Source organism: Macaca thibetana, chromosome 9, assembly GCF_024542745.1.
Source record: "Macaca thibetana thibetana isolate TM-01 chromosome 9, ASM2454274v1, whole genome shotgun sequence".
Taxonomy (NCBI): Eukaryota; Metazoa; Chordata; class Mammalia; order Primates; family Cercopithecidae; genus Macaca; species Macaca thibetana.
Window position 1 is genome coordinate 87,346,007 of NC_065586.1, and position 25,695 is coordinate 87,371,701.

At 32.8% G+C, this 25,695-nt stretch overlaps 1 protein-coding gene across 2 annotated transcripts in view; it reads left to right on the forward strand.

Moving 5' to 3' along the window:
- HECTD2 (HECT domain E3 ubiquitin protein ligase 2) overlaps positions 1-25,695 on the forward strand; it is an 83,897-nt gene that overhangs the window by 40,925 nt on the left and 17,277 nt on the right. For both annotated transcript variants that reach the window (XM_050804880.1, XM_050804879.1), the window contains 10 exons: positions 5,633-5,697; positions 8,820-8,865; positions 11,338-11,447; positions 12,881-13,029; positions 13,554-13,677; positions 16,060-16,156; positions 19,266-19,373; positions 20,429-20,561; positions 21,488-21,576; positions 24,287-24,445. In XM_050804880.1, coding sequence (XP_050660837.1) covers positions 5,633-5,697; positions 8,820-8,865; positions 11,338-11,447; positions 12,881-13,029; positions 13,554-13,677; positions 16,060-16,156; positions 19,266-19,373; positions 20,429-20,561; positions 21,488-21,576; positions 24,287-24,445 — 1,080 coding nt within the window. The remainder of the gene's footprint in view (positions 1-5,632; positions 5,698-8,819; positions 8,866-11,337; positions 11,448-12,880; positions 13,030-13,553; positions 13,678-16,059; positions 16,157-19,265; positions 19,374-20,428; positions 20,562-21,487; positions 21,577-24,286; positions 24,446-25,695) is intronic.

Consider the following 25,695-nt stretch of genomic DNA (forward strand, 5'->3'; position numbering starts at 1 on the left):
CAAAATCAGTATACAAAAATCAGTAGCTTTTCTATACACCAACATCTAAGCTGAGAGCAAAATCAAGAACGCAGCTCCACTCACAATAGCCACAAAAAGAATAAAATACCTATGAGTATTGCTAACCAGTGAGGTAAAAGAGCATTAACAATGAGAATTACAAAACACTGCTCAAAGAAATTAGAGATGAACAAACAAATGGAAAAACATTCCATGCTCAAGGATAGGAAGAATAAGTATCATTAAAGTGGCCATACTGCTCAAAGCAATTTACAGTTTCAGTGCTATTCCAATCAAACTACCATGGCATTCTTCACAGAATTTGGAAAGAAAACTGTTTTAAAATTCGTATGAAACCAAAAAAGAGTTTGATTAGCCAAGGCAATCCTAAAAAAAGAGAACAAAACTGGAGGCATCACATTACCTGGCTTCAAACTATACTGCAAGCCACAGCAACCAAAACAACATGGTGCTGGTTCAGAAACAGACATAGACCAATGAAACAGAATAGAGAGCCTAGAACTAATGACACACACCTACAACCATCTGATCTTTGACAGAGTCCACAAAAGCAATAGGGAAAAGATTCCCTGTTCAATAAATAGTGCTGGGATAACTTGCTAGCTATATGTAAAAGATTGAAAGTGTACCCATTTCTTTCACCATATACAAAAATCAACTCAAGACAAAGTAAAGACTTTAATGTAAAAACTTAAAGTATAAAAAGCCTGGAAGATAACCTAGGAAATATTCTGGACATAGGCCCTAGCAAGGATTTCATGATAAAGATGCCAAAAGCAATTGCGACAAAAGCAATAATTGATTAATGTGACCTAATTAAACTGAAGAGCTTCTGCACAGCAAAAGAAACTATCAACACAGTAAGTAAACAACCTGCAGAATAGGAGAAAATATTTGCAAACTATGCATCCAACAGAGGTCTAATATCCAGAACTGAAATAAATTAATAAGCAAAAGCAAACAACTTCATTAAAAAGTAGGCAAAGGACATGAGCAGACACTTCAAAAGAAGACAAACATGAGTCCAACCAGCATATGAAGAAATGCTCAGCATTACTGATTATTAGAGAATTGCAAACCAAAACCACAATGACATAACATCTCACACCAGTCAGAATGGCTGTTACAGATATTGAGATTATGAACAATGAGACTATCTAAAATATCTTTGATACCAAATAAATTTTTAGAAGTAGAGAAATTAATAGATTAAACAGCAGATTGGAGACTGCTGGAAAAAGAATTAGCAAACTGGAAGGTAGAAGTGAAGAAATTTCTCAGAGTAGAACTCAAAGGGGAAAAGAGATAAACTATAAAAATAATAAAGATATATAGAGGATGGAATAAGAAAGACTAAACTTCATTGTATTTTGAGTCTAAAAATTATGGCACAGAAAGAATGGGGGTATATTTAATACCTGGGAGTTTTCCATAACTGATGTAAGATGTGAATCGACAAATAACAGGGGAAACACAGTATATACTAAGCAAGATAAAAGAAATGCAGACACAGTCGTGAAATTGGAACATTGTAATAAAGATACCTTATAAGTAATCAAAGGGAAAAGACAAGTCATTCATAAAGGAAAATTACTGGCTCCACAGCAATCTGGGAGCCAAAAACCTGAAGTAATATTTTCAAAATACTAAAAGAAAAGAATATAAACATTGATTGATGTAGCCAGAGAAACTGACTTTCAAGAATGAGGGTGACTTTAAGATATTTATAATGAACAAAAACTGCCTTTACCACCAACAGACATATACTTAAACTTTAAAAGATATATTTTAGAGAGAAGAGGTATCTGAGATATAAGAAAGAATGATGAAAAAGAAATTCATAAATACAGTTGACCCTTAAACATCATGGGTTTGAACTGCGTGAGTTCACTCATACACAGATTTTATTCTGCCTCTGCCATGTCTGAGACAGCAAGACCAACTCCTCCTCTTCAGCCTCCTCCTTAGCCTACTCAGTGTGAAAATGAGGATAAAGACCTTTATGATGATCTGCTTCTACTTAACAAATAGTAAATATATTTTCTCTTGTGATTTTCTTAATGACATTGTATTTTCTCTATTTTATCATAAGAATTCAGTGTGTAATACCTAATACATATAAAATATGTGTTAATAGACCATATTATTGATGAGGTTCTGATCAACAGTAGCTATTGATAGTTAAGTTTTGGGGGAGTCAAAAGTTATACATGGATTTTTCTACTGCATTGGGGGTCAGCATTCCTAACTCATGTTGCTCAAGGGTCAACTGTATTTAAAATGCTTGCATAAAATTGATGTCTAATGTGTGTGATTAAGAAGAAAAAGCCAAAAGATGGGGAGAATAACAGCACGTAAGTAGGGGAAACTTATTGGAATTAAAAGTATTCTAAGATGCTCTAAAGAAAGAGTAGGATATTAACTTAGGCTTGTTAACTGTTACTAATAAGAAGTTGAAAGTAACCTCTAAAACAGTACAAATGGAACAAATAACTTTCTTAACTGGAGAGTAGGGAAATGGGAAAAAGAAGCATTAAAAAGTGAGTTAAACAGAAAACAAAAAGTAAGATTGCAGAAACAAGTCCAAATACAGGAATAAGTAATTGAACAACAAATATAAATGCACTAAACTCACTGGTTAGAAAAGACTATCACTTTGAATTTTTAAAAATTGTATTCCATGCTAAGCACACGAGATACCTAAAAAGATTGAAAGTAAGGGTATATAGAATATATACCAGACACCTTCTAACCCAAAGGAAGTTGAAATTATTGTTACTAACTTCAGAAGATACAGCCTTTAGGAAAGTAAATACTACAGATGATCAGATGAGAGAGAAATCCCTGGAGTTGGGAAGGTTATACAGAAGAGGTTGATTTTTTATTTGCACCTTGGAAGGATTCAACCTAAGTATGCAAAGAGTTGAGCAGCTAGTCAGTGAGTATGTATTGTCTTGGCATTGGAGATACACTGTTAAACAAAAATGCATGTCATATAAAGCTCTAAGTAGCTTATATTCTAATTTCTATTGGGGGCAGGTTACAGATAGAAAATAAATGTGGAAACAAATGTGAAGAAATATAATTTCAGATACTGACAAGTGCTTCGAGAAGATAGGGCAATGTAATAAGGAGTGATTAGTGGTTGCTTTTAGCTAGGAAGCTCAGGGAGGGCCTCTGTAAGGCAACAACTGAGGTCTTGATGGAAATAATTCAAACCATGAGAAAATCTGTGAGAGCAGCACACTAACAGAAGTGGCAGCTAATAAAAAGGCCCTGAGAAGGGAACATCATTGGCAAATTCAGAAATAAGGCTTATGAGACTAAAGCTTGGTGATTAGGGAGAAAGGAGAAGACTAGGTTGGTAAGAAATGAGACTGCATATGGCCATGTGAGTTTAGTTATATTGTAATGGAAAGTCATTGAGTGTTTTAAGCAGGGATCGTTTATAGTTAAGAAAGATCTCTCTAGATACTTAGCAGAAAATGGTCTGTAGTGTGTCAAGAGAAAGGAGTTAGGAAGGCATTGTAGTAGTTGAAGCAAAAGTTGATATTTGGATTAGCAATTTTGGCCATGAAAATAGAAATGTTCAGACTCATGTATTATGGAGTAGAGCTAGTAAAACTTCCAGTACATTGGATGTGGCACTCAAAGGCAAGAAAGACAGGAAACTGAGTGGTTGCTGTTGCCATTTAATTAGATGGATAAGGCATTTGCAAAGGAGAGATCAAAGTGTTTAAAGAAGAAAAGTAGTCTACCTTGTCAAATGTTGCTGAGACATTTTGTCTCAGAGAATTGACCATTATCTTTCATAAGCTATAGATAATTGATGACTTTAATAAGAGTCTAATAAGACTTTAATAAGCCTATTTGGAATGAGTTGACAGACAATGAGAAGAGATAGTACAGATGATTCTTGAGAACTTTCACTATGAAGGGAAGCAGAGAAATGAGGTGGTAGCTAGAAGATGGCCTAAACGAGATGTTTTAAATAAAGGCAATACATCAGTCAGGGTCCTGGTAGTAAACAGACAACACACTCAGATTGGTAAATTGGATTATTTACAAAGTTGTTGGCAGAGTAAGTGAGACCATAAGGAGAGCACAGTGCCCAGGGGAGAATCTAGAGATGAACTGTGGGTTAGAGGGCTGCTTTACAGGAGATGGGACTTTCACTCTAGGGACACAGCCGACCCATGACAAGCATCCCATGGTGACCCTGCAGGTGGGGACCTGAGGGAACAAGTACCCCAACTTCACTCTGTCTTCTTTTCTGCTAGTGCTTTCTATTAACTGAACCCAGTCAGAAGGCAAAGGAGTCTAGTTGATATAGTCCTTCAGAATTGGCCTCTGAGGGCATAGAGCAAAGTGGAGAAGAATGGCAAATCAGTGCCAGTGATGTTAGTCTGTGTTGTTATACTGATAGGAATGTTTTAGTAGAGAGGGAGAAATGGATGATACAGGGGAGAGAAGAAAAAACTTTAATAACCATGTCCTTGACAAGGTTATGAGAGGGGATGGGATGTAGGACTCAAATGAAGGGGTTGGCCTTGGTCAAGTGTAGTTGCAGGCAAATTGGCAGAATTTACATTGGGACAGTGAATCTGTTATCTGGGTGCATCTGTTTTTTCACTGAAGTGTGTAGCAAGGTTATAGCTGGGAATTATGCTGCGAAGGAGGTGTTACAGATTTGAGGAATAAGGAGGTTTGAAATACAGTTGTCTTGAAGTGTAGAGAAGTAAGTGAACTATAGAAATGTTGTGGGACTGTCAGTGGTATTGAGTGTCCTTTTGAGATTTGTGGTCATAAACTTGAAGTATATCCAGTCAGCACATTTGTTTGATTTTTCTCCTGCAGCTTTTGTTGCTCAGGGGCAAACACTAAGTGGTTGAGCAGGGGTACTTTCTGGGTGAGCAGGGTTACTGTAAGCAGAGGAAGAGAAAGGAATGCTATATTAAATATATACATATATGTGTATATGACATAAGAGCTAGGCTGAATGAGTGCTGATAGACATGTCTTAGAAGTAATGGTTGTGGTTTTAAATAAAAGCATAATACATGCTTATTGACATTTGCCTCTTTCATATAACATGACACAAATTTTACTGATTATTTGAAGTTTCATGTTAATGAAGCTTCTATTCTGTTATAAAGTATTATCTAGATGTATTTTATTTTCATTTATTCTTGGGATGTTTGATAGTAAATAAGATTTTTAGTATTTGGATTATTAAACTAGAATGGTAATATTGTATTAGTAAACGTGTTACTCTTGGATTCATGTTCATTAGTCTATCCTGTCAGGTCAAGGAAAGTGAAATTGTTTTCCAGTTATATAAAAATTCTGTTGGTCATCAGCCACCACCATATATGTGTGTGCATGTTACACTAGATGCATGGTACACTACACATACCAGGGATATTCTCATTGTAATCTTACGTCATTGATGTTCTCTAGAGTTCTTAAATGTAAAATCAGTACTACTGTGTCAGTCCTGAGTCATCAAGTCTGATTTTAACTATTGAAGCAGGTCTGTAAATATATTTAACATATAAACGTCACCTAAATAGGTAATCCTGATTACCTTACTGTTTTCTTTTGCCTACAGCCTCAAGACATTCAGAAGACAGTACTAAAGGGAATCATTAACAGCCTGTTACGAGAATGGAAAGGGTAAACTAATATTTTAAATATTTAGCTAATCAGTATAGAAGTCTAACTTACACATTGTATGTCTTTAACATATGTGTATCTATTTTACTCTCAGAAAAGATTTTAGTTGAGTTATAATAACATAGATGAAAAAATAATTATAAGCCATTTACAACAAAGCTGTATAACCTGAGATTTGTGACCTCTCAGTAGGATCTATAGATGGGCATAAAAAGATCTGTGAATACTTTTAAATTGTATGTAAAGTTTTTTCTGTTCAGATATATATGCTTTACAAAAACGGAATGGGTACTTACATTGGTAACCTAACTGAAATAATGAGCATTAAATTTAGCCTTGGGCTTCCTGGTAGCCAGAGTGAAATTTTTCTTATTTCTAATATAGGGACACCTAAGGCCAGCTACTAAAATGTTTTTTTCTGTCAAAACTAAATATTAGATTCTTATATAAGGAATCATGGGCAATTTAGTTGATGATGTTTTGAACCATGAATATGCATAATATAAAAATGTACTTTTAAAAATACATATTTAAATTTATATTAAAAGTATATTATTTAAATAAATTCTATTAAAGCCAAAGGAATGCCAAGTCTAGTTTAAAAGTAATACCTAAGTAGAATTCTTAAATGTAATGTTACATATACCCTATATATATTTTAATAATATTTTAATTGTTCTGATTTTGAAAGAAATTCATGCTTATTATAGAACATTTAGAGAAGGCAGAGAAGCATAAGGAAGAAAGTATTGGCCAGGTGCAGTGGCTCACGCCTGTAATCCCAGCACTTTGGGAGGCCAAGGCGGGCGGATCATAAGGTCAGGAGATCGAGACCATCCTGGCTAACACAGTGAAACCCCGTCTCTACTAAAAATGCAAAAAAATTAGCCGGGCGCGGTGGTGGGCACCTGTAGTCTCAGCTACTCAGGAGGCTGAGGCAGGAGAATGGCGTGAACCCAGGAGGCGGAGCTTGCAGTGAGCCGATATCGCGCCATTGCACTCCAGCCTGGGTGACAGAGTCTCAAAAAAAAAAAAGGTATCAGTCTGGCCAACATGGTGAAACCCCATTTCTACTAAAAATACAAAAATTAGCCAGACATGGTTGCACAGTCCTGTAATCCCAGCTTACTCAGAAGGCTGAGGCCAGAGAATCGTTTGAATCCTGGAGGCAGAGGTTGCAGTAAGCCAAAATCATGCCACTGCACTCCAGCCTGTTGAGCTGTTGAGAATTTCTGTCTACTGCCTTCACTTTTTATATAGCACATTCCTATTATTGGTTTTTTATATATATCAAAGATGGTGACTGGATTTGCTTAGACACTACTATTTTAATGTATGTCTTTTTATTTTCTATTTGTAAATTCATAAATTTCAGAATCCATAGTGAGACACTGTCTCAAAAAAAAAGAAGAAAGTAAAAAATGTTAACATTTTACAGTGTTTTTTTAGTCGTCTTTTAAAAACAATTAAAATCATACTGTATAGTTTCATGTGACTTTTAACTTAATGGTCTTTTTCTTAGTTTATTACTCTAGTAATTTGTTTGCATTTTCCTTCTTAAACCACACTTTTAATGTCTGACTAATAACTTAGGAATGTACTGTAATTTACCTAACCATTCTCCAAGAATGGTTGTTTATGTGAATAATTCCACAGTGAACATTTTGTACAAAAATATTCTGAGCACTTACATAAAAATTTTTTTGGAAATATAATTACTGTATCAGAGTATAAACATTTTAAGACACTTAATACATTTTGTCAGATTTCTTTACAAAGCATTTATGATAATGTACACTTCTAACAGCAGAGGGCCTGAGACTTCAGTGGTATCTCCTTATAACAAAACTTGGCCTAATTTAATAAATGAAAAGTGGATCTCATTTTTATATACTTTTCCTTAATACTAATAAGCTTAACATTTTATTATTTGTTTGCTATTTTTATTTATCCTTTTGTAAGTTTTCCACATACTTTTGCCATTTTTTATTGCAGATTTGCCTGTTTTTCTGTTAGAAACTCTTGCTTATTATAAGAAAATTGACCTTTTTGTATTATATTTTCCTATATCTCACATTTCAGAAAATCAATTACTAGTCTCACAAAGAAGAAACCTCTGTTACATCTCAGTTAAGTGTCTGAGGACTGAAGGGTTAAGGCCAAACTGGGAGTTAGCTGCTTCCTGAATATTATAGTAAAAATATCATTTTTTAAAAATCTAAGAAATCAGACCTACTCATACAATTTATTGTGCATGCCTGATAATTTATGCACACATAAATGACCTTGCCAAGATTATGAAGCTCTAGGTAGGACAGGAAAGGACTTGGAGGAATAGATGATATATACAAGTAGATCTTGAGCAGGCAAGAAAGAAACACTCGTCAGCATGGAGAATAACAAAAGCTTTAATATCTGGGTTTTGTTTTTCAACCCAGGACCCAGTTAGGAATCATGAATTGCATCTGGTTGTCATAGAGGTGAACCATTTTCAATTCAAGAAGTTACTTCCAGATATCTGTGAGAATGTACCAAATAGATCTTGAGCCAGCAAGAAACACTCATTAGCCTTGCGAATAACAAAAGCTCTTGGTCAAATCTGATACTATGAGAATTCATATTAAGATGGAAATAATTACTTACTTTTCATGATTCCGTTAGAAGCATACTGAATGCATTTAAAGTATGATTTGATTTACAGACATTTCTACATCACTTGAGGAATGAACCTAGAAACACAAGCTCATTTTCTTTCTTTAATACATAAATGTTCTTAAGATTATCCTTTATTAAAACAAAACATAAGTATTCTAAATTCTAAAATTGATGATTTTTTTATTACACTCCTAACTACTTCCAGAATTAATCATATTTACCTCACAAAATGTTATAGCCTAGTTAGCTCAGTCTTTAGTTATCTTCGGAACCAGCCTAGAAGAGGCACAGAAGCACCTGTATTTTCAGCATATTATGGACTGTCTCAATAATAATGCATATTAATTTTATCCTAGTTTTTGGCTTTTCTCAACTCAGTCTTCATGGAAGCATTTATTGGTCTTTTTCATTAGATGCTATGAGATTAAACTTTCATCCATAATAAATTATTCTTGTTTCTTTTTCAGTCCACGAACAAAAGATGATCTTAGAGCATATTTTATACTTTTACAGGTAAGAGAGCTAGAACTTAGTTGAAGTTGTGTAAGTCAGATCTCAATTTCTACATGTGTATGTGAAATATTAAATATTAAATATCATTTTGGGCAACATTATTGATTCTTTTTAGAATTATAGTTACCTGTAACCAGAAGATTTTTTAAAAAGTAAGATTAGTAAGATTAAAAGATTAGTAGGATTTTAAAAAGTAAGAAAAATAAGATTAAAGCCATAACAAATAAGTAATCCGAAGCTAAATTACATGTGAGATTAAAATTTTGATATAGTTCCTGCCAGAGTATTCAGGAACAAACAGAATGAAGCATTTCTTTCTCCTCCATTCAGACCTCTTTCTTGTAACTAGTTTAACAGGTTTCAGGATTTTCTTTTATTTTCCCATCTAGTAGGTTTTTCACTTTTCTATGTATTTTTCAATAATTTCAATTAGAATTCTTATGGAAAGATAAAAGGTTTTCTTTTAATTTGTTATAAAGCAAAAGTAATGAACTTTTTTCTCTCGATAGATACAGATTAATAGATTCAAAAAGAAATTAAGATCCAGACAAATGAAAAGCAATTTTTACTTTTTATTATTTTTTGAGGAAGAAGTACATTATTACCATAGCTAGCATACTATGAATACATTGCATTATTCTTTACAATTTATAAAAGTTGTCCATGTATATTATCTCATTTAAAAGTAAGGAAAACGATATCAAATAAGTATAGTGTTTAGTACAATATTATAATATCAATATGTCTAATGAAAGAACATATACAGGGTAGGGATAGAGAAAGTGAGGAAAGATAAAGTCACCACAAACATGGAATTAATAAATACAGAACCATTGCTTCAAGGGGAAATACAGGGTTAGGTTCATGTTAGCCTCTGATCACATTTTTGTCAGCCAATCAATATATAACTTTGCTTTATGAGTGTTTTTTTAAAGACATACTTCATTTAATAGAAGTCATTGATTCATTATCATTGAACTCATGGCTAGCAGTACTATAACTCATGCCTGAATGAAGCTTTTCTAACATACATATATTTTCTCTATAGGGCACATCACAACCTTCTTGTTAGGAACACTAGACAGCATTTTAGCACTACACTGGGCCGTTTTGAAATAGCAAATCACCAACAAAAAGCACCAAAATGTGAAAAACGAAGCTAAATGGATTGCATAAAGGACACTTGCAAAGAGAGAGTATTGAGCTAAAACAAGGCAGGACATCAGTTTGACCTCAACTGGGAATGTGCACGTCAGGAGACTTAACATTTTTCACGTGTCCCCAAATGACCATGAAAACACAAGTATTGATTTGGGAATTAACAATTAAATTTTAGCAAGTAGGCAAATTTGGAAATATAGAATCAGTGAATAATGAAGACTGACTGAATATTGAAAGTCTTTAAAATGTTTGTAACTAACTTTTAGGGTAGGGATAGAGAAAGTGAGCAAAGAGGAAAAAGTGGGAAAGATGGGGGAAATGACCAAGAGGTAGTTAAGAAGAGAAATGTAAGGAGGGAAAATAGACAGGTAAGAGGAGAAAAAGCCAAAACTCAAGAGTAAACTTATGTAGAGATAGTAAAAGCTAGAAAGAAGACACGAAACTCAGATTTTAGGTGAGTATATGGGTCAGCTATAAGCTCTGCTCATATTTTGTTCTTCTCAAGAGCCATTATCAGATGAAGTTATCAACTGAGGTCAGTCCCAGATTTTGAGTTGTTCTGTCCGTAAGTCAGTTTTGAAAAACACATGGTACTCTCTTATTTTTCACAATTTCAGGAGGTTTTTTCCAATAATATTTATTTTTTCCGTGATGTGCTGAAATGCACATTGTGCTGGAATTTTAGATTTTGGAAACATAACTAAAGGTTTTTCTTAGTTTACAAGTATTCCTTCAGTGTCCGTTTATCATTTAAAAGTTGTCAGAAGCTGTATGTGGTTCTCCCTTTGTTCTTTGGGATATATGAGGCTAACTCATTTTACAATGGCAAAAGTTTCACAACCAGCTTTAACTTCATTTTTTTAGCTTTTAATCAAGGAAAACCCAGGTTTTTTGCTTTTATTGGATGATAGTGATTGGTACCATTTATGAAGGCACTTTTGTGAAGGTGCTTTATATACATTTTCCTTTTCAATACTCAAAACAACCCTTAAGATAGAGAATATCATTCCCATTTTACAGATGAGGACATTGAGAATCAAAGTGTAAGGAACGTGCCTAAGGGCATATAGCTAGTAAGTGGTAGAATTAGCCCTCAGGCTCAGATCTGTCTTAACTCCAAAGCATATGCTCTTTTCACTGTATAGCCGCAGCGTAAATGAAAGTCTCTGTTAATTAAATAACAAATAGGTTATTGTTACTTTATAATCTCAAATTCTGTTTCCTGAATTTACCACTTACTTATTAAGCTTAGTGTCTTTCCTTTGTGTGTTAACAGAATTTTAACACCATTATCTTTAATATCTTTTTCAGAATCCTCAGTTTAATAATACATCTACGTATGTCATCTATGCTCACTTGCTACGACAGATAGCTACCTTAGTGGAAGCTGACCATCATTTCCTAGTTCACTGGTTTAAAAAGTAAATCATTCTATGATATTAAGAACTTTTATAGTCTCACAGTTTTAAGTTTGGTATTAGTAATTTTACAATACAATATATTTAAATATTTTCAGGTCTTTAGAAATGGTGCTTATGTTCACAATGCTTCAAAAGCCAATTATAAAAATCTACTTTAGTACTACATAAAGGATAATTAAAAATCTGTTTTTAATGTAAGTAACCAATTTGTTTGCATAAGCTGTTGAGAATTTCTGTCTACTGCCTTCACTTTTTATATAGCACATTCCTATTATTGGTTTTTTATATATCTCAAAGATGGTGACTGGATTTGCTCGGACACTACTATTTTAATGTATGTCTTTTTATTTTCTATCTGTAAAGTCATAAATCTCACCATTATTTAAATGGCACTTTCTCCTTACCTAAAAATGTCATTGTAAAATATAGGTTAGCTATCAATATCAATTTGTAAAAGCATACTTTTTTCACAGAAGTATACCCACATGAACAGCGACTTCTCCATGACTGATAAAAGTAGAAAGGCAAAATATTTCCCAAAGAAATTTTAAATACAGTAAATTATCATTACTCATAGTTATATTCTATAAAGTCACCACAAACATGGAATTAATAAATACAGAACCATTGCTTCAAGGAGAAATACAGGGTCAGGTTCCTGTGAGCCTCTGATCACATTTTTGTCAGCCAATCAATATATAACTTTGCTTTATGTGTGTTTTTTTAAAGACATACTTCATTTGATAGAAGTCATTGATTCATTATCATCAAATTCATGGCTAGCAGTACTATAACTCATGCCTGAATGAAGCTTTTCTAACATACATATAATTTCTCTGTAGGGCATATCACAACCTTCTTGTTAGGAACACTAGACAGCATTTTAGCACTACACTTGGCCATTTTGAAATAGCAGATCACCAACAAAATGTGAAAAACATGAAGCTAAATGGATTGCATAAAGGACACTTGCAAAGAGAGAGTATTGAGCTAAAACAAGGCAGAACATCACTTTGACCTCAGCTGGGAATGTGCATGTCAGGAGACTTAACATTTTTCACATGTCCCCAAATGACCATGAAAACACAAGTTTTCACATGTCCCCAAATGACCATGAAAACACAATTAAATTTTAGCAAGTAGGCAAATTTGGAAATATAGAATCAGTGAATAATGAAGACTGACTGAATATTGAAAGTCTTTAAAATGTTTGTTACTATCTTTGTAGTGATTTTGGTGTTTATTTCTCATTTAACTAAGACAGTATTCAAGGTAAGATTTTGTATCTTTTCAAATGTTTGGCAATTTAAGAAATAGAATTTGGGGGAATAGTCTAAAATTTTGTGGCTTAGGATGTAGTTTAATATCTAACAGATAATCTTGAAAATAGAAAATGTAAATTTTGATTGCCATTATTTTGTAATCTTTACCAGATTGTCCCAGAAGAGGTTCAAACAATTGGTAGAGAGATTGCTGCAATTTATTTCTTTACGCCTGTTTCCTGCAAAGCCTGAAGAATTTCCACCTATAACAAAGTGTTCCTGGTGGATTCCATCAGCTGCTAAAGTGTTGGCTTTACTTAGTAGGTTTTTATTATTCTAGCATTTTTTACTTTTCTTTTGTTACATATTAGGGATATTTCTTAAGGATTTCAAAGGACTGTAGAAGCATTCTTAAATTTTAAACCACTTCTTTGAAGGAAAGAGTTGTAATTTATTTTCTACTTTGATAGTAGATTTCGTAATTTGTAAGCATGAAAAAAGCTTTATGCCTTTTAGTGGGCAGTGTTCTGTATTATGGCAATTAAGTGCATATGAGCTAGGACCCCTAGGAGAGAACACACAGAAATAAGAGTAAATGGCCATCTGCATATTCCCTTTAATACTATCATAATCCTCACCACAAGTTTTTTTTTTTAAGCAAGAAACTATTGGCTGCATTTTAGCCACAATTTTTAAATTACCCTTTTCATTTGGAGCTGCATTTATTTAAAATAGAAGTTTCTAGGTCAAGGCTATCTTGTAGACATTAAAATGATGTTTTTATTATTAGAATGAATCTTGTGCATGTTGGGAAAAGTCTTTATGTTAGAATTTATCTTTTCAGATACTGCAAACAATTTAGTTCACCTTCCCCTTATTCCTTATACTGATTTCTATAATTCTACATTGGATCACATTGATCTTATGGAAGAATATCATACTTGGCAAAACTTTGGAAATTCTCACAGGTATGAACAAAAGTTCCTTTGATTATCCACCTAAATTAAATACTATTCAAAAGAATGACTAGATTTTAAGTTTATATAAAGTTTACACATACCTTTATATATAAATGTATAAATATAGTTCAGATAGCCTTGAAATATCATTATATTTATTAAAGTATTTTCTTTTTCTGCTACCTTTTGAATTTATATACATGTTAATGTGGTTTTGGTTTGGTTAATAGCATCTTTTAAAGAAGGGAGAGGTTCTATCTTAGTATGCAGTCTCTTATCTCTTATTATTCTATGCACAGGGGTCAACAAAACTTTTTCTGTAAAGAACTAGATGGTGAATATTTTCAACACTATAAGTTACACAGATTCTATTTTGCTATTTTAGCACAAAAGTAGCCTTAGACAGGATGTAAATGAATAGATATGTCTGTGTCCCAAATGACTTTATTTACGAAAACAGGTTGTAGGCCATATTTGTCTCGGGCCCATGGTTTGCAGATGCCTGATCTAATATATTGATCACACACAGACACACACACACATTCATTTCTCCTTTCTTCTGTAAGAAAAAGTGGTTGTCTGTTAGGTGCAATATAAAAAGAGTAGATGTTATAGAGAAAGGGCCTCACCACAGCTTATTTATTATAATAATTAAATAAATTTGTAAAACAGTCACCAAATTATTTAATACACCACACTTTATATCCACACTTCTAGTTTGGATTAAACTAGCAAGATTATTCCAAACATAATTTATCCTTAGGTCATGAGATGTTCAGGAGATTGCATTTAATTGTAGAGGAATCTGAGTAAAGAGATATGGTGTGGATATAAGTAACCTCAAAACCCCAGATTAGTTTGTAAATTGGTTAAACTTTCCAGGGACCCTCTTTATCAGAATTGACCTGAAACATAGAATGGCCTTCTGGACACATCTCAGTTCACATCTGAACACTCAGAACTGAATAAGATAAGAATTTAAGTGCTGGGGACCCTAGTCCCAGATGGATATTTTATTGGCAAAGTTTATTTTACAAAGATATTTTTTCCTTCCATTTTAATATAATTGTAACATGTTGTAGATACAACCACAAAACAATACCAAGAATTATTATGCATATTTCAGTGACAACATCTTTTAATGTAGACCTTCCTCTAACCACTGTGCCACAACACTGGTGTACCAAGAATGAGTTACATTAGGGTTTTAATCCTAGGATCCCATCAATCCTTGGGTAGCCAGCCTGAACCTAGAGGGGAACAGGAGCCCTATGGGAAGTGACCTCTGGCCATGAGCAGCCTCATCTGTTCATTTCAGTGTGTCATTCACAAAGTACCATTTCTCTTGTGCATGACAAGGGAAAGGTTGAGAACCCCTGTCCTAAAGTACATAATAAAACTAATATATATCTTACTGAGTTCATTGCATTTTCTTTTTATTTCCAATTTTTTGTTAGCATTGATAATTCAAAATAATTATACACCAGTACTGAAGAACTCTTAACTTTTATTAACAATTTCGTCCCATGGTAAAAGCCATCTCACTTTCAGTTTACACTAAGGCTACATCCATTTTCCTCATAATGCCTTTTTTTCTCAGTGGTCACAGTTGTACCGCCTGACTTTGTTCAGGTGGATTCCAGCTATAACTGATGGATTCATTGTAGTCACTTTGAATGGCAGAATAACTCCTGAAATGTCATCGCTGCCATACTCATTCTTTCTAAATGCATTTATCTCTGTGTAGTTTGTGGCTTTTGTGCGTAGCATAGAATGTTCTAGCCCAGGAGGGGTTATTTTCATAACCTTTGATTATAATGTGTAATTACAAATACATACCATTTCCTGTTACCACACCACTAAATATAATGCTCAATGCAACATACATTTCTGATTTCTTTTTATTGATCTTAAATATATTACTTTACTTTTTACATATTGTAGTTATTGTTAGATGTTTTCATTTCTGGAACTCACACATCAGAACTCTCCATATAATGATGGATTCTTATATTAATATTGAGCACCTGGGTTTTCTGTACTACTTCACCAGCACTTCTCCCTCCTGGTTCTAGTGTTGGTCATGTTGTTCACAGGTGATGATATACAATGAAATTATTTGTATAGACAATGTAAGTGGTTAGCACACATTTGAGAACCTTTGATGTAGCTTCTGCAGAGAATAAAGGCATTGCACATCTAGCAATGATACATTCTTCACATGGCTGTGAGAATTAAAAGAAATGATACACATACAATCATTTTGTATATGGTAAAACACAATCCAAAAGTAATGTTTTATGTTGCTACAAGGGGTACCTTAGATTCCCTTAGTATAATTTTGCTAAAAATACACCATTTTGCTTTTTCTTTTTTTCACTTGTTGAGCAGGTTTTCCTTCTGTCAGTACCCATTCGTTATTTCTATAGCTGCAAAAAAAATCATTATTCAAAGAGACTCAGAGCAACAGATGATAAACATCGCAAGGGTAAGTCAGCTATAAAAACATATTTATGCTGACTATAATCAATATAGTAAATAATTTAATAAATAATTTAAATGTCTTGTGAATTGTTCTAGCATAATCAGGAATGTTAAAAGCAAAATTCGTGTTATACTCACCCAAAAAGTGCTTAAAAACCATTTACAATTTGGGAGACAAGATAACTCTCATCTCTTCTGATCAGCTTCTCATTGTATTATAAATATAGTAGGAAGAGTAAATGCTTCTCACAGATTCAAATTACTGAGAGCTTGTTGGACCTCATTTTGCAGATACCATACCACCAACCTTAGATAACCAGCAGAGCATTGAGAACTGCGGTGAGGCAGAGTGTCATTAGGCAAACCACTCAAACTACTGAAACATTTTCTAGGTGTTTTGAAAATCAGAAACAACCAAAAAATTAGAAAATGTAACAAAAAGTATGTCTTGGAGAACTGAGAAATATGCCCAAAGAAGGTGAAAGATGTTTTATTGGTTCTTAGGAAACCAAAATACATGGAGACCCAAAGAGGCTGGGGATAGCAGTCAGACTGAGTTTAGGCAAATTGTAGAGCAGTATGAAGTTATCTCTCAGTCTGTCCTTACCACTCCCTATCCCTTGTGTTTCATCTCAGCACAGTAATGTACTTTATCTAATAAATATCAGATTCAGTGAGGTTTTCTTGCTAGAGCTGTAAACTGTATGTTTAAGTGCTTATGTATTTCAAACATCTGCTTGTGTTACATAATTGCTCACAATTTTAAAAGAGGGAAGCTTGGCTGTGGTCTTCTTAATTGAAAAAGAAATATAGGGTAAAAAGAAATGATTTCCATCTTGTTCAAGAGTATATAAAAAGAATCCTAAAGCATAAATTGTAATACTTCAAAATGCTGTAAAAAATAAGAATGTTTATTCTTCAGTAATTCAGTTCCCAGAAGGTGAGTATTTCTTTCTATCACAGAGAAGGACAAAAGATTTGAGTAACTGGTGACATCCCAAAGTCATCTTATACTGAATATGGGAATATTAGAAGAAATTTTATTGCCTATGCCCATCAAGGGAATTCCAAAGCCACACTACCCCCCTGAAGAATGAGTTTAAACAGGTATATTCAGCACCAGAATTGTTACTTGATCTTGGGTAGATATTGGCTCAATTATTAGCTATATAGCTACTCATTCTGACATTTTCTGTTAGTTGTACTCGTACAATGTCATGTGCCTTTTTAATATTTTTTCACCTTGGTCTATAATTTTTTTATATTTGTAAGAAAAAATCTACAGTGCTTTTATACATAACAGAATGAGCTAGTTTGGATTAAACTAGCAAGACTAAACAGTTTTTTCTGTGTCACTCACAGGATATCAAATACCTTTTTGTGGAATTTTTCTTCTACTTTAAAGAAGGAGAATGGCAGGTGTAGACTGTGACAGGCTAAGTTTTCTACAGAGCATGCAAAAGAATGAGTAGACGCTTGACATTGAGAGCTGAGTGGCATTATCAGTTTTCTATGGGTGTTTCCCAACATTTTAACATGTAAATTGCCATATCACTTGGAATTAATGACTGGTGACTATTTTGACACAAGGACAATCTTAAAAAGTGTAAGATTGAGCTTATATGGTACAATCTAAATATACAAAAGTGGTTTCCTAACCTAAAATAAGTTCCTCAGTCACACTGTCAAGAATTGTATCATTGTTGGGTTATTTTTTCATTTGGAGCATTTTCTAGTAAATATGAATTCCTGATGAGAGGAGTAGCTACTAACTTTGTTTGCTGTTAGCATCCTAGCATAAATGTGTTTATTATTTATAATAAATAAATAATGTGACAGCTGCCCAGGAGCTAGACTGGGAACAGAAGATAGGAAAAGGTAGGAAAAAACAGTCTGTAACACAGGACAGTATCCTAGGAATGCAGACTTCTTTGATAAGTGGGGACACAGAGAAATAAAAGGCTGTTAATAGCATTTAGCATTGTATATGGGAGAAATGGAGAAGGCTCCAAATTAGTGTTTTATTATAGTAATATTCAACATCATAAGTAGCCTTAAATTGTAGATTTGTGATACTAAAATTTTATCTATCAAAGCAAATTGCTGCATGTATTTAAAATGTCTGAAATGTTTATCTTTAATCTGCACAATAGTTTTCATTATTACCAAAAAAGATACAGTCTAATAAAGACTATTTAGATAAATATATAAGCATGTGAATTGTATATGATAAATGACATATATTTCTTATAGATATTTTTAAATATGTTGTTTTTCACCTATTCCGTGCTTATATTTTGAAAAACGGTGACAAAAGAATTTTGAGTCACTCATATCCCTATCGCCCAAGCAAAGCCATTAACATTTTAGTAAATTTTCTTTTGATATTTGTTCTGTATTATCTTTAAAAGACAACAGAGTTGAAATAGTATTGTAAACACAATTTTATTTCATACTTTCTTCAGGTGTACCTTCCTTGTACTATTTACATAGTTTTTATGACCATCAGTTTTTTCATTAGTTGGATATGTATTTAAGATGTTTCTAAAGTTTTGTTTTTATAGATAGTGCTGTGATGAACATGGAACTGTATAAAATATGTTCCAAGTTAGAATTCTCAGTGGAAGGATTATTGGGATAAAGCGTATGAATATTGTTATGATCTTTGATACATGTTGACAAGTCACTTTTGTAAAGTAGACTAATTGTACCTTTAGAGAAAATTCAATATCTAAAAAACCCTAAGTCCAGGTTTATCATCAGAAATATATACCTTGTTTTGAATGTTCCATTTTATATTTGTATTTATTAAACAGAAAACTTTGCTATTTAAGAGATGAGACATATGGAAACTGTGATGCAACATTTTTTATTATAGAAGGTGAATTATTTTTGGTCCTCCACTTTGGATCCCCTTTGGTTATCATTGTTACAATATGAAATAATAATAAGCCATTTTCACAAATAAAAATGTGTATAATTGATTTTTATAAAATTGTTTATATAAGAAATGGCATAGATAATAATTGTTATTTTTACTAAAATCTTTAAATGTTTTAAACTTAATTATAATCTAAGTAAAAGCAAAAATGTTTACTTTCTTATTTAATTAGCAAAGTCTGGTGGATAAAGTATCTCGAAGACAGAGACCCGATATGAATATGTTATTTCTAAATATGAAAGTAAGACGGACACATCTGGTTAGCGATTCACTTGATGAGGTATAATCTATTCCAAAATGATATTAATTAAAGCTTAAAATTCTATAATATGATTTATTATAAAAATCTTAGTAAACTTTTTTATTTCTGTATTCCAATAAGTGTGCTTTCTTAAATTCTTTTGAAGATCTTGTTGCATACCAAGCTTCCTTAAATTTTGACACCATAGTTAAAATCAGATCTGTATTCATAATTGTCTTATATTCATGTTTGTATGTTTATTAATAGTTTGTTAATTCCCTAGAAAAGGATTTGATGTAGAACACTTAAATGAGTAATTCATGTTTCTTCATATATAACCTAGATTCCAGACCCACCTTTGTTACTGGTTATGTGTGTAACAAGTCATTTAACTTCTCCAGGTCTCAGACTACACATCTATAAAATTAGAAGTCTGACCTACAGGGTATATTGGGCCTATACAGGCTCTAACATACTTTGATTGCATTTTCGTGTATTATCATAAAAAATGATTCAGCTCGATCTTAATATGGTTATTAGAAGATAATGACTGATTCAGCTATGTTATTTATTTATTTATTTACTTATTTATTTTTGCAACACATTTTATTTTGTCACCCAGGCTGGAGTGTGGTACAATCAAAGCTCACTGCCACCTCAAACTCCTGGTCTCAGGGTCTCAAGCCATCCTCCTACCTTAGCCTTCCAAGTAGTTGGGATTACCAGCTCAAGCTACCACACCCAGCCCTAGCCATATGATTTTTTAAAGTTTAGCATTGAAGGGAGTTTTTTTTTTTTTAAAGAAATGAATTATCTTATAGTGTGCTAAATTAAAAATTTGAAGGCAGTAGATACCAGGAGGCAGTACTTTGGGCAAAGTACCTGACTTCTCTAATTCTGTTTCCTGATCTATAAAACATAGTAAACACCTAGCTCACACAGTGTCTGGCAGATTTAATGGATAAATGGATGGATGGAGATTTGTAGCATTGCAAATAAGTTAACGACTGCCTAACACATTTCCCGGAATTAAAAATGTTAATTCTCTTTTCACTGCTCTTTGTTCTCCTCTACTGTATAATATCTTCAAATAGCTAACCCGGAAAAGAGCAGACTTGAAAAAGAAGTTAAAAGTTACATTTGTAGGGGAAGCTGGTTTGGATATGGGTGGTTTGACTAAAGAATGGTTCCTTCTTCTAATTCGCCAAATTTTTCATCCAGATTATGGTAAGTAATCTAATTTTCATAAACCATGTTTCTTCATAATTGTTAGAGTCAAGTAGTCAACCTTATTTTTAAACTATTCTATGATTTTACAGACTTTTTGTCAATCATAAATGTTGAATAATTAAGGACTGTTATTTACATTTTAAAAACTTGTTTGACTGAATTGATGATCAGTTGATTCTCTTACTGGGAACCCTACACAAAATGTATCAAGATTAAAAGTAAACATTTATGAGGAGACATCCATATCTTTTCTGAATAAGTCAAATGCATGAAATTTTAATTTGTCATTGAAATAAAAAACATTTGAAATTAAAACACAAAACTATAGTTTGCTGTATAGTAACATTCAAAGCCTCTTTAATTAATGGGTCATTTTAATAAAAATTCATGAATTAATTTTTTAAGAAAAAATAAGCCTTTGAAATTTTTTATTTTACAGAAACTACCTGTATAATCCTTACTATCTGTTAAACTTTTCAAAGGAGAGTTTTCAGTGTTTTCCTTATTCTTTAGTTTTCTTTTCTATATGTGTATGTGATGGAAAATAGGGATGACAGTGATAAATTGAAGTCTCCAGATATCCTCAAAGTTAATTTTGATCATAATTTATAATCTATGAAACTATACTTTTTATAAAGTTATCTGATTAATTTAGTTTGTATCTTTTTACCCTGTTTCTACCATTGGTTCAGGAAAATAAAATGTTCTCCGTATATATTTAATATATATATTTATATTTGCTGAGATTTGCAAATATGTAGTCCCATAAATAATCTGAAATTTTTAACTTGAAAGATGATTTGTAACAGAATTATTGTTGAATTGGTTAGCTTCTAATAGATGAGATGTCATGTACATGTTTACCAGTTTGATTTTTTTAAGTCAATCATGTTAATAATAAAATTATTTGTGTGTTTTTTTAGGCATGTTTACATATCACAAGGATTCACACTGCCATTGGTTTAGCAGCTTTAAATGTGATAACTATTCTGAATTCCGATTGGTTGGAATTGTATCCTTTAAACTTTCCACTAGGAGGTGCTAATAGATTAGAGATTTTTAAAGATTTTATCTATTTTAGAAAACTGTTTCCTTTAGCCATTTTATCAAATTAAATATTATTGTCAAATGTACTGTTAGATTTTCAGTAATCTTCATTATGTGTAATATATGTCAGTAGACTTAATTGAAAGAAATGAGTTTGATATTTTTCTGAAAACCTTATCTCAAAATAAAAATGGTTCTTTCCTATTTCACATAGAATTGAAGTTATCACTAATTTAAGGCTTTTTTAAGAAAAAAATCAAAGTATTTCCCATTTATAATGAAGTATTTTTTTCTGTTCTTTCACTTTGTGCTCATTTCCCTCAGTTTACTGAACTGAAATTGGGGGAATTAAATCTAACTCTTTAATATGTCTTCAAATCCTGAAACATAAAGGGAGCATCCATAAAAATTGAATGGAATGGGAATATTTAAAGCATATAGTAGTATTTTGTAGTATTTTTAAAGTTTTATAAGTCCATTTGCAATCCTATGATTCCTATCAGGTATATTGTAGTATATTGTAGTATATTGTAGAGGGCATTTCTGCATTGGGTAGGAGATTGGACAAGATGCCTTCTACATTAGCTTTTTAGATTCCAAGAAATATAATTGTTTGTGGAGGAAAGGAGGGAAGAGTAAATAAATAAGCAAGCACTGGAGATAAGAAGGTTTACAAGCGGGGGGAAATTCTTCATCTGTTCTCAGAGTCAAATGACCATATGGCAGTAAGTACTAAGGAGTTCTGAGAAGGAAAATATACAATGTATTTCTCCCAGAGAGGATAGAGATTTAAAAATGGAACAATTACATTTGATTAACATATGGCTGGTGAGAGTGTTGGGACATTATAAGCTGAGAGTGTGGTGAGAATAAAAAAGGCTAAATTGTGCTGGGCTTGGTAGAGAGCAGCAGCAAGCACACTGAAAGTTATGGAAAATACCATCAGAAAATGAATGAAGAGCCATCTTTGAACGTCTGTCTTTGTTACATCTGTTGGAATAAATTATGAGGCATATATATGGAAATTGAGAGATGAGATTAATTAAAGAAAGGGTAGTAGGGAACAAACTGCACATTGAGATAGTAAACTCAACTTGAAAAATTGTATATATTGTTATGTCTGAAGGTCCAAAGTGCTAAATTCCATAGAGAATAACACTTAACAATTCTGAGACTCCTGTTTATATTCTAGTATCTGCAGTAATCATTTGTTGAATGTTTCATCTTCATTGAAGGGCCTAATCATTGATGCTTGTCACTATACTATGAGCTATTTAAATTTTCATACATAAATGTTTGTCATGCTTTATATTCATATATCACAATTTAGATTTGGATGATATTTTGACTCTAATATTTACAATAAAGTATTATAGCTTAGTTATATTTTTAAGTGCTACTATACATAAAATCATAAAATTGCTCATTTTTTTGCAATAGATACTAGTTTCTATTTAGTCATTACCCAAAAGAGCATATTAAGCATGTTTAGCTATTCTATATTTCAAGCTAAACAATTGAATCTAAAAATTATAATTGCTACTGTCATTATTATGTGTGTTTATCACACACAGATATAAAACCTATGGAAAGCTAAATTGATGCTGTAAAAAGTGTAATACTATATAGGAGAAATGTGAGATGAGAATGGATTGTGGTCAGGTAAGGGGTTGGGAACTGAAATTTGAGATATAACAAGTATGAACATTGAGAAAATATAGTTGGTTTCATATATATCTCCAGTTTTAAAATTTCAGGACCAAAGATGTATTGTTCTAGTAGTTCTGACAGTATTGTGTTTCTAATACCATTATTTTGAAGTATAAGGCCTTATTATCAGCCTTCATTACACTTTAGCAAATTGAAATTTTGGTGATCTTCCAATTTTTAAAAGTTATTTTCAGTAATTTACCCAGCTCATATGTTTAGATTTCCTTATGAGCCTATAAAATGAATTACTTCCTTAATAACTTTATATAATTGACTGTTGAAATAATATGAAATTTGATCTAAAACCTCTCTTTCCATAAATGGATAAGTTACATTCCACCATATAACTAGTAAATAATCCTGAGCAAAATTTATAACATCTGTAGCTTTTTAACTTTGACACTGAGAAACTCCAAGTAACATAAGTCTTTCAAGTTTTACTGTTGGAAATTACCTATCCTATTAGCTTATCAATAGCACATTTATATCCATATGTTTATTCAGTTTAGCTCTTTTCTTCACACATAGTCTGTTTTTAATTTTAAAATAACTAAAATGGCTATCTCCAAAACCAGTATTCTACAGTGAGTTCTACTGAATAAACTGTTGCTGCAGCTTATAAAATTGCCAACATCTTTGTTTAAATTTAGAAAATGTTTTCTGTTAAATAATTACAGGCATGTCGTAAGTTGGTGTCTGTTGTGATCTTAGATAAACTTTTCTAGGGAAATCATTGAATACTGTCAACTAAACCACTCCTTTTTACATGACTTTTTGTAATCAAGGAATTATATTGTGTAAAATAAAGGGGAAATAAATGAAAGAGGGGAAAGGAAATATGTGATACTAATTAGAAACTCAGTGTTAAATCTGAAAGAAGTATGCAAAAAATAGACTGATGCATAATTCAGAACTCATTTGTTGTCATGGATTTTATGTTAATGCTTAACATTTAGTATGCATAGCTTATGGGACTAGCTGTTTATAACAGCATCACCTTGGATATTCGTTTCCCTCCCTGCTGTTACAAGAAATTATTGAGCCCTCCCATCATTCCTAGTGATCAAAATATACCAGTAGGCATCTGCAGTGTTACCGTTGACGACTTATGTCAAATTATGCCTGTAAGTATAAAGTTATTAATATCTCGTCCTTTAATGCTAAATCATCTTTTTTCCACCTGCACAGTCTCTCTCCTCCTAATGCTATTCTTACTTTTAAATATGGTTTCCTTCAACCTTTATAACTCATGTCCTTTTTTCAACTAGCTTTTTCTTTCCTTAGAGAGACATGTCACCCACTTTGCAGTGCTCCTAAGCTTTTACAACAGTAATTCAAATCCAGGCTCTGCCACTTACTAGCAGTTATTTAACCATTAAATAACCTGCAGTTATTTAACCTTTCAGTTTAGTTTCTTTATGTGAACAATGGGATCGTTTTTATTAATAATTTTTAAATGATGACAATTATATCAAATCTATGCCAGCCTAGATTTGTATGAAAATTTGTGGTTTTAAAGGAGTAGAAAATGTATTATGTAAAATATAGAAAATCATTCTAATCATGCTGTTATTTACCTTTTTCTAATAATTTAAAATAAAACTTTAATTTTTTCATAAAAATTGAAAATTTTGAAATATTGGGTCGGTTTTTCTATTTTTAAATATTTATGGATAACTTCAGTTATAATATAATGTAAGAAAATCTTTCTTTTTTTTTGAGACAGAGTCTCACTCTGTCACCCAGGCTGGAGTGCAGTGGCTCCACCTTGGCTCACTGCAACCTCTGCCTCCTGGGTTCAAGCGATTCCCATGCCTCAGCCTCCAGAGTATCTGGGATTTTAGGCACGCGCCACCATGCCCGGCTAATTTTTTTTTCTTTCTTTTTTTTTTTTTTTTTTTTTTTTTTTTTTAGCAGAGACGGTGTTTTGCCATGTTGGCCAGACTGGTCTTGAACTCATGGCCTCCAGTGATCCGCCTACCTCAGCCTCCCAAAGTGCTGGGATTACAGGCATGAGCCACTGCACCCAGCCAGAAAATGTTTCTTTTTTTTCCCCCCCAAGACAGAGTCTTGCTCTGTTGTCCAGGCTGGAGTGCAGTGGAATGATCTCAGCTCACTGCAACCTCCGCCTCCCAGGTCCAAGCAATTCTCCTGCCTCAGTCTCCCAAGTAGCTGGGATTACAGGTGCGAGCCACCACACGTGGCTTTTTTTTTTTTTTTTTTTTTTGTCTTTTTAGTAGAGACAGGGTTTCACCATGTTGGACAGGCTGGTCTTGAACTTCTGACCTTGTCATCTGCCCACATCGGCATCCCAAAGTGCCGGGATTACAGGCATGAGCCACTGTGCCCGGCCAACCAGAAAATGTTTCGTTCA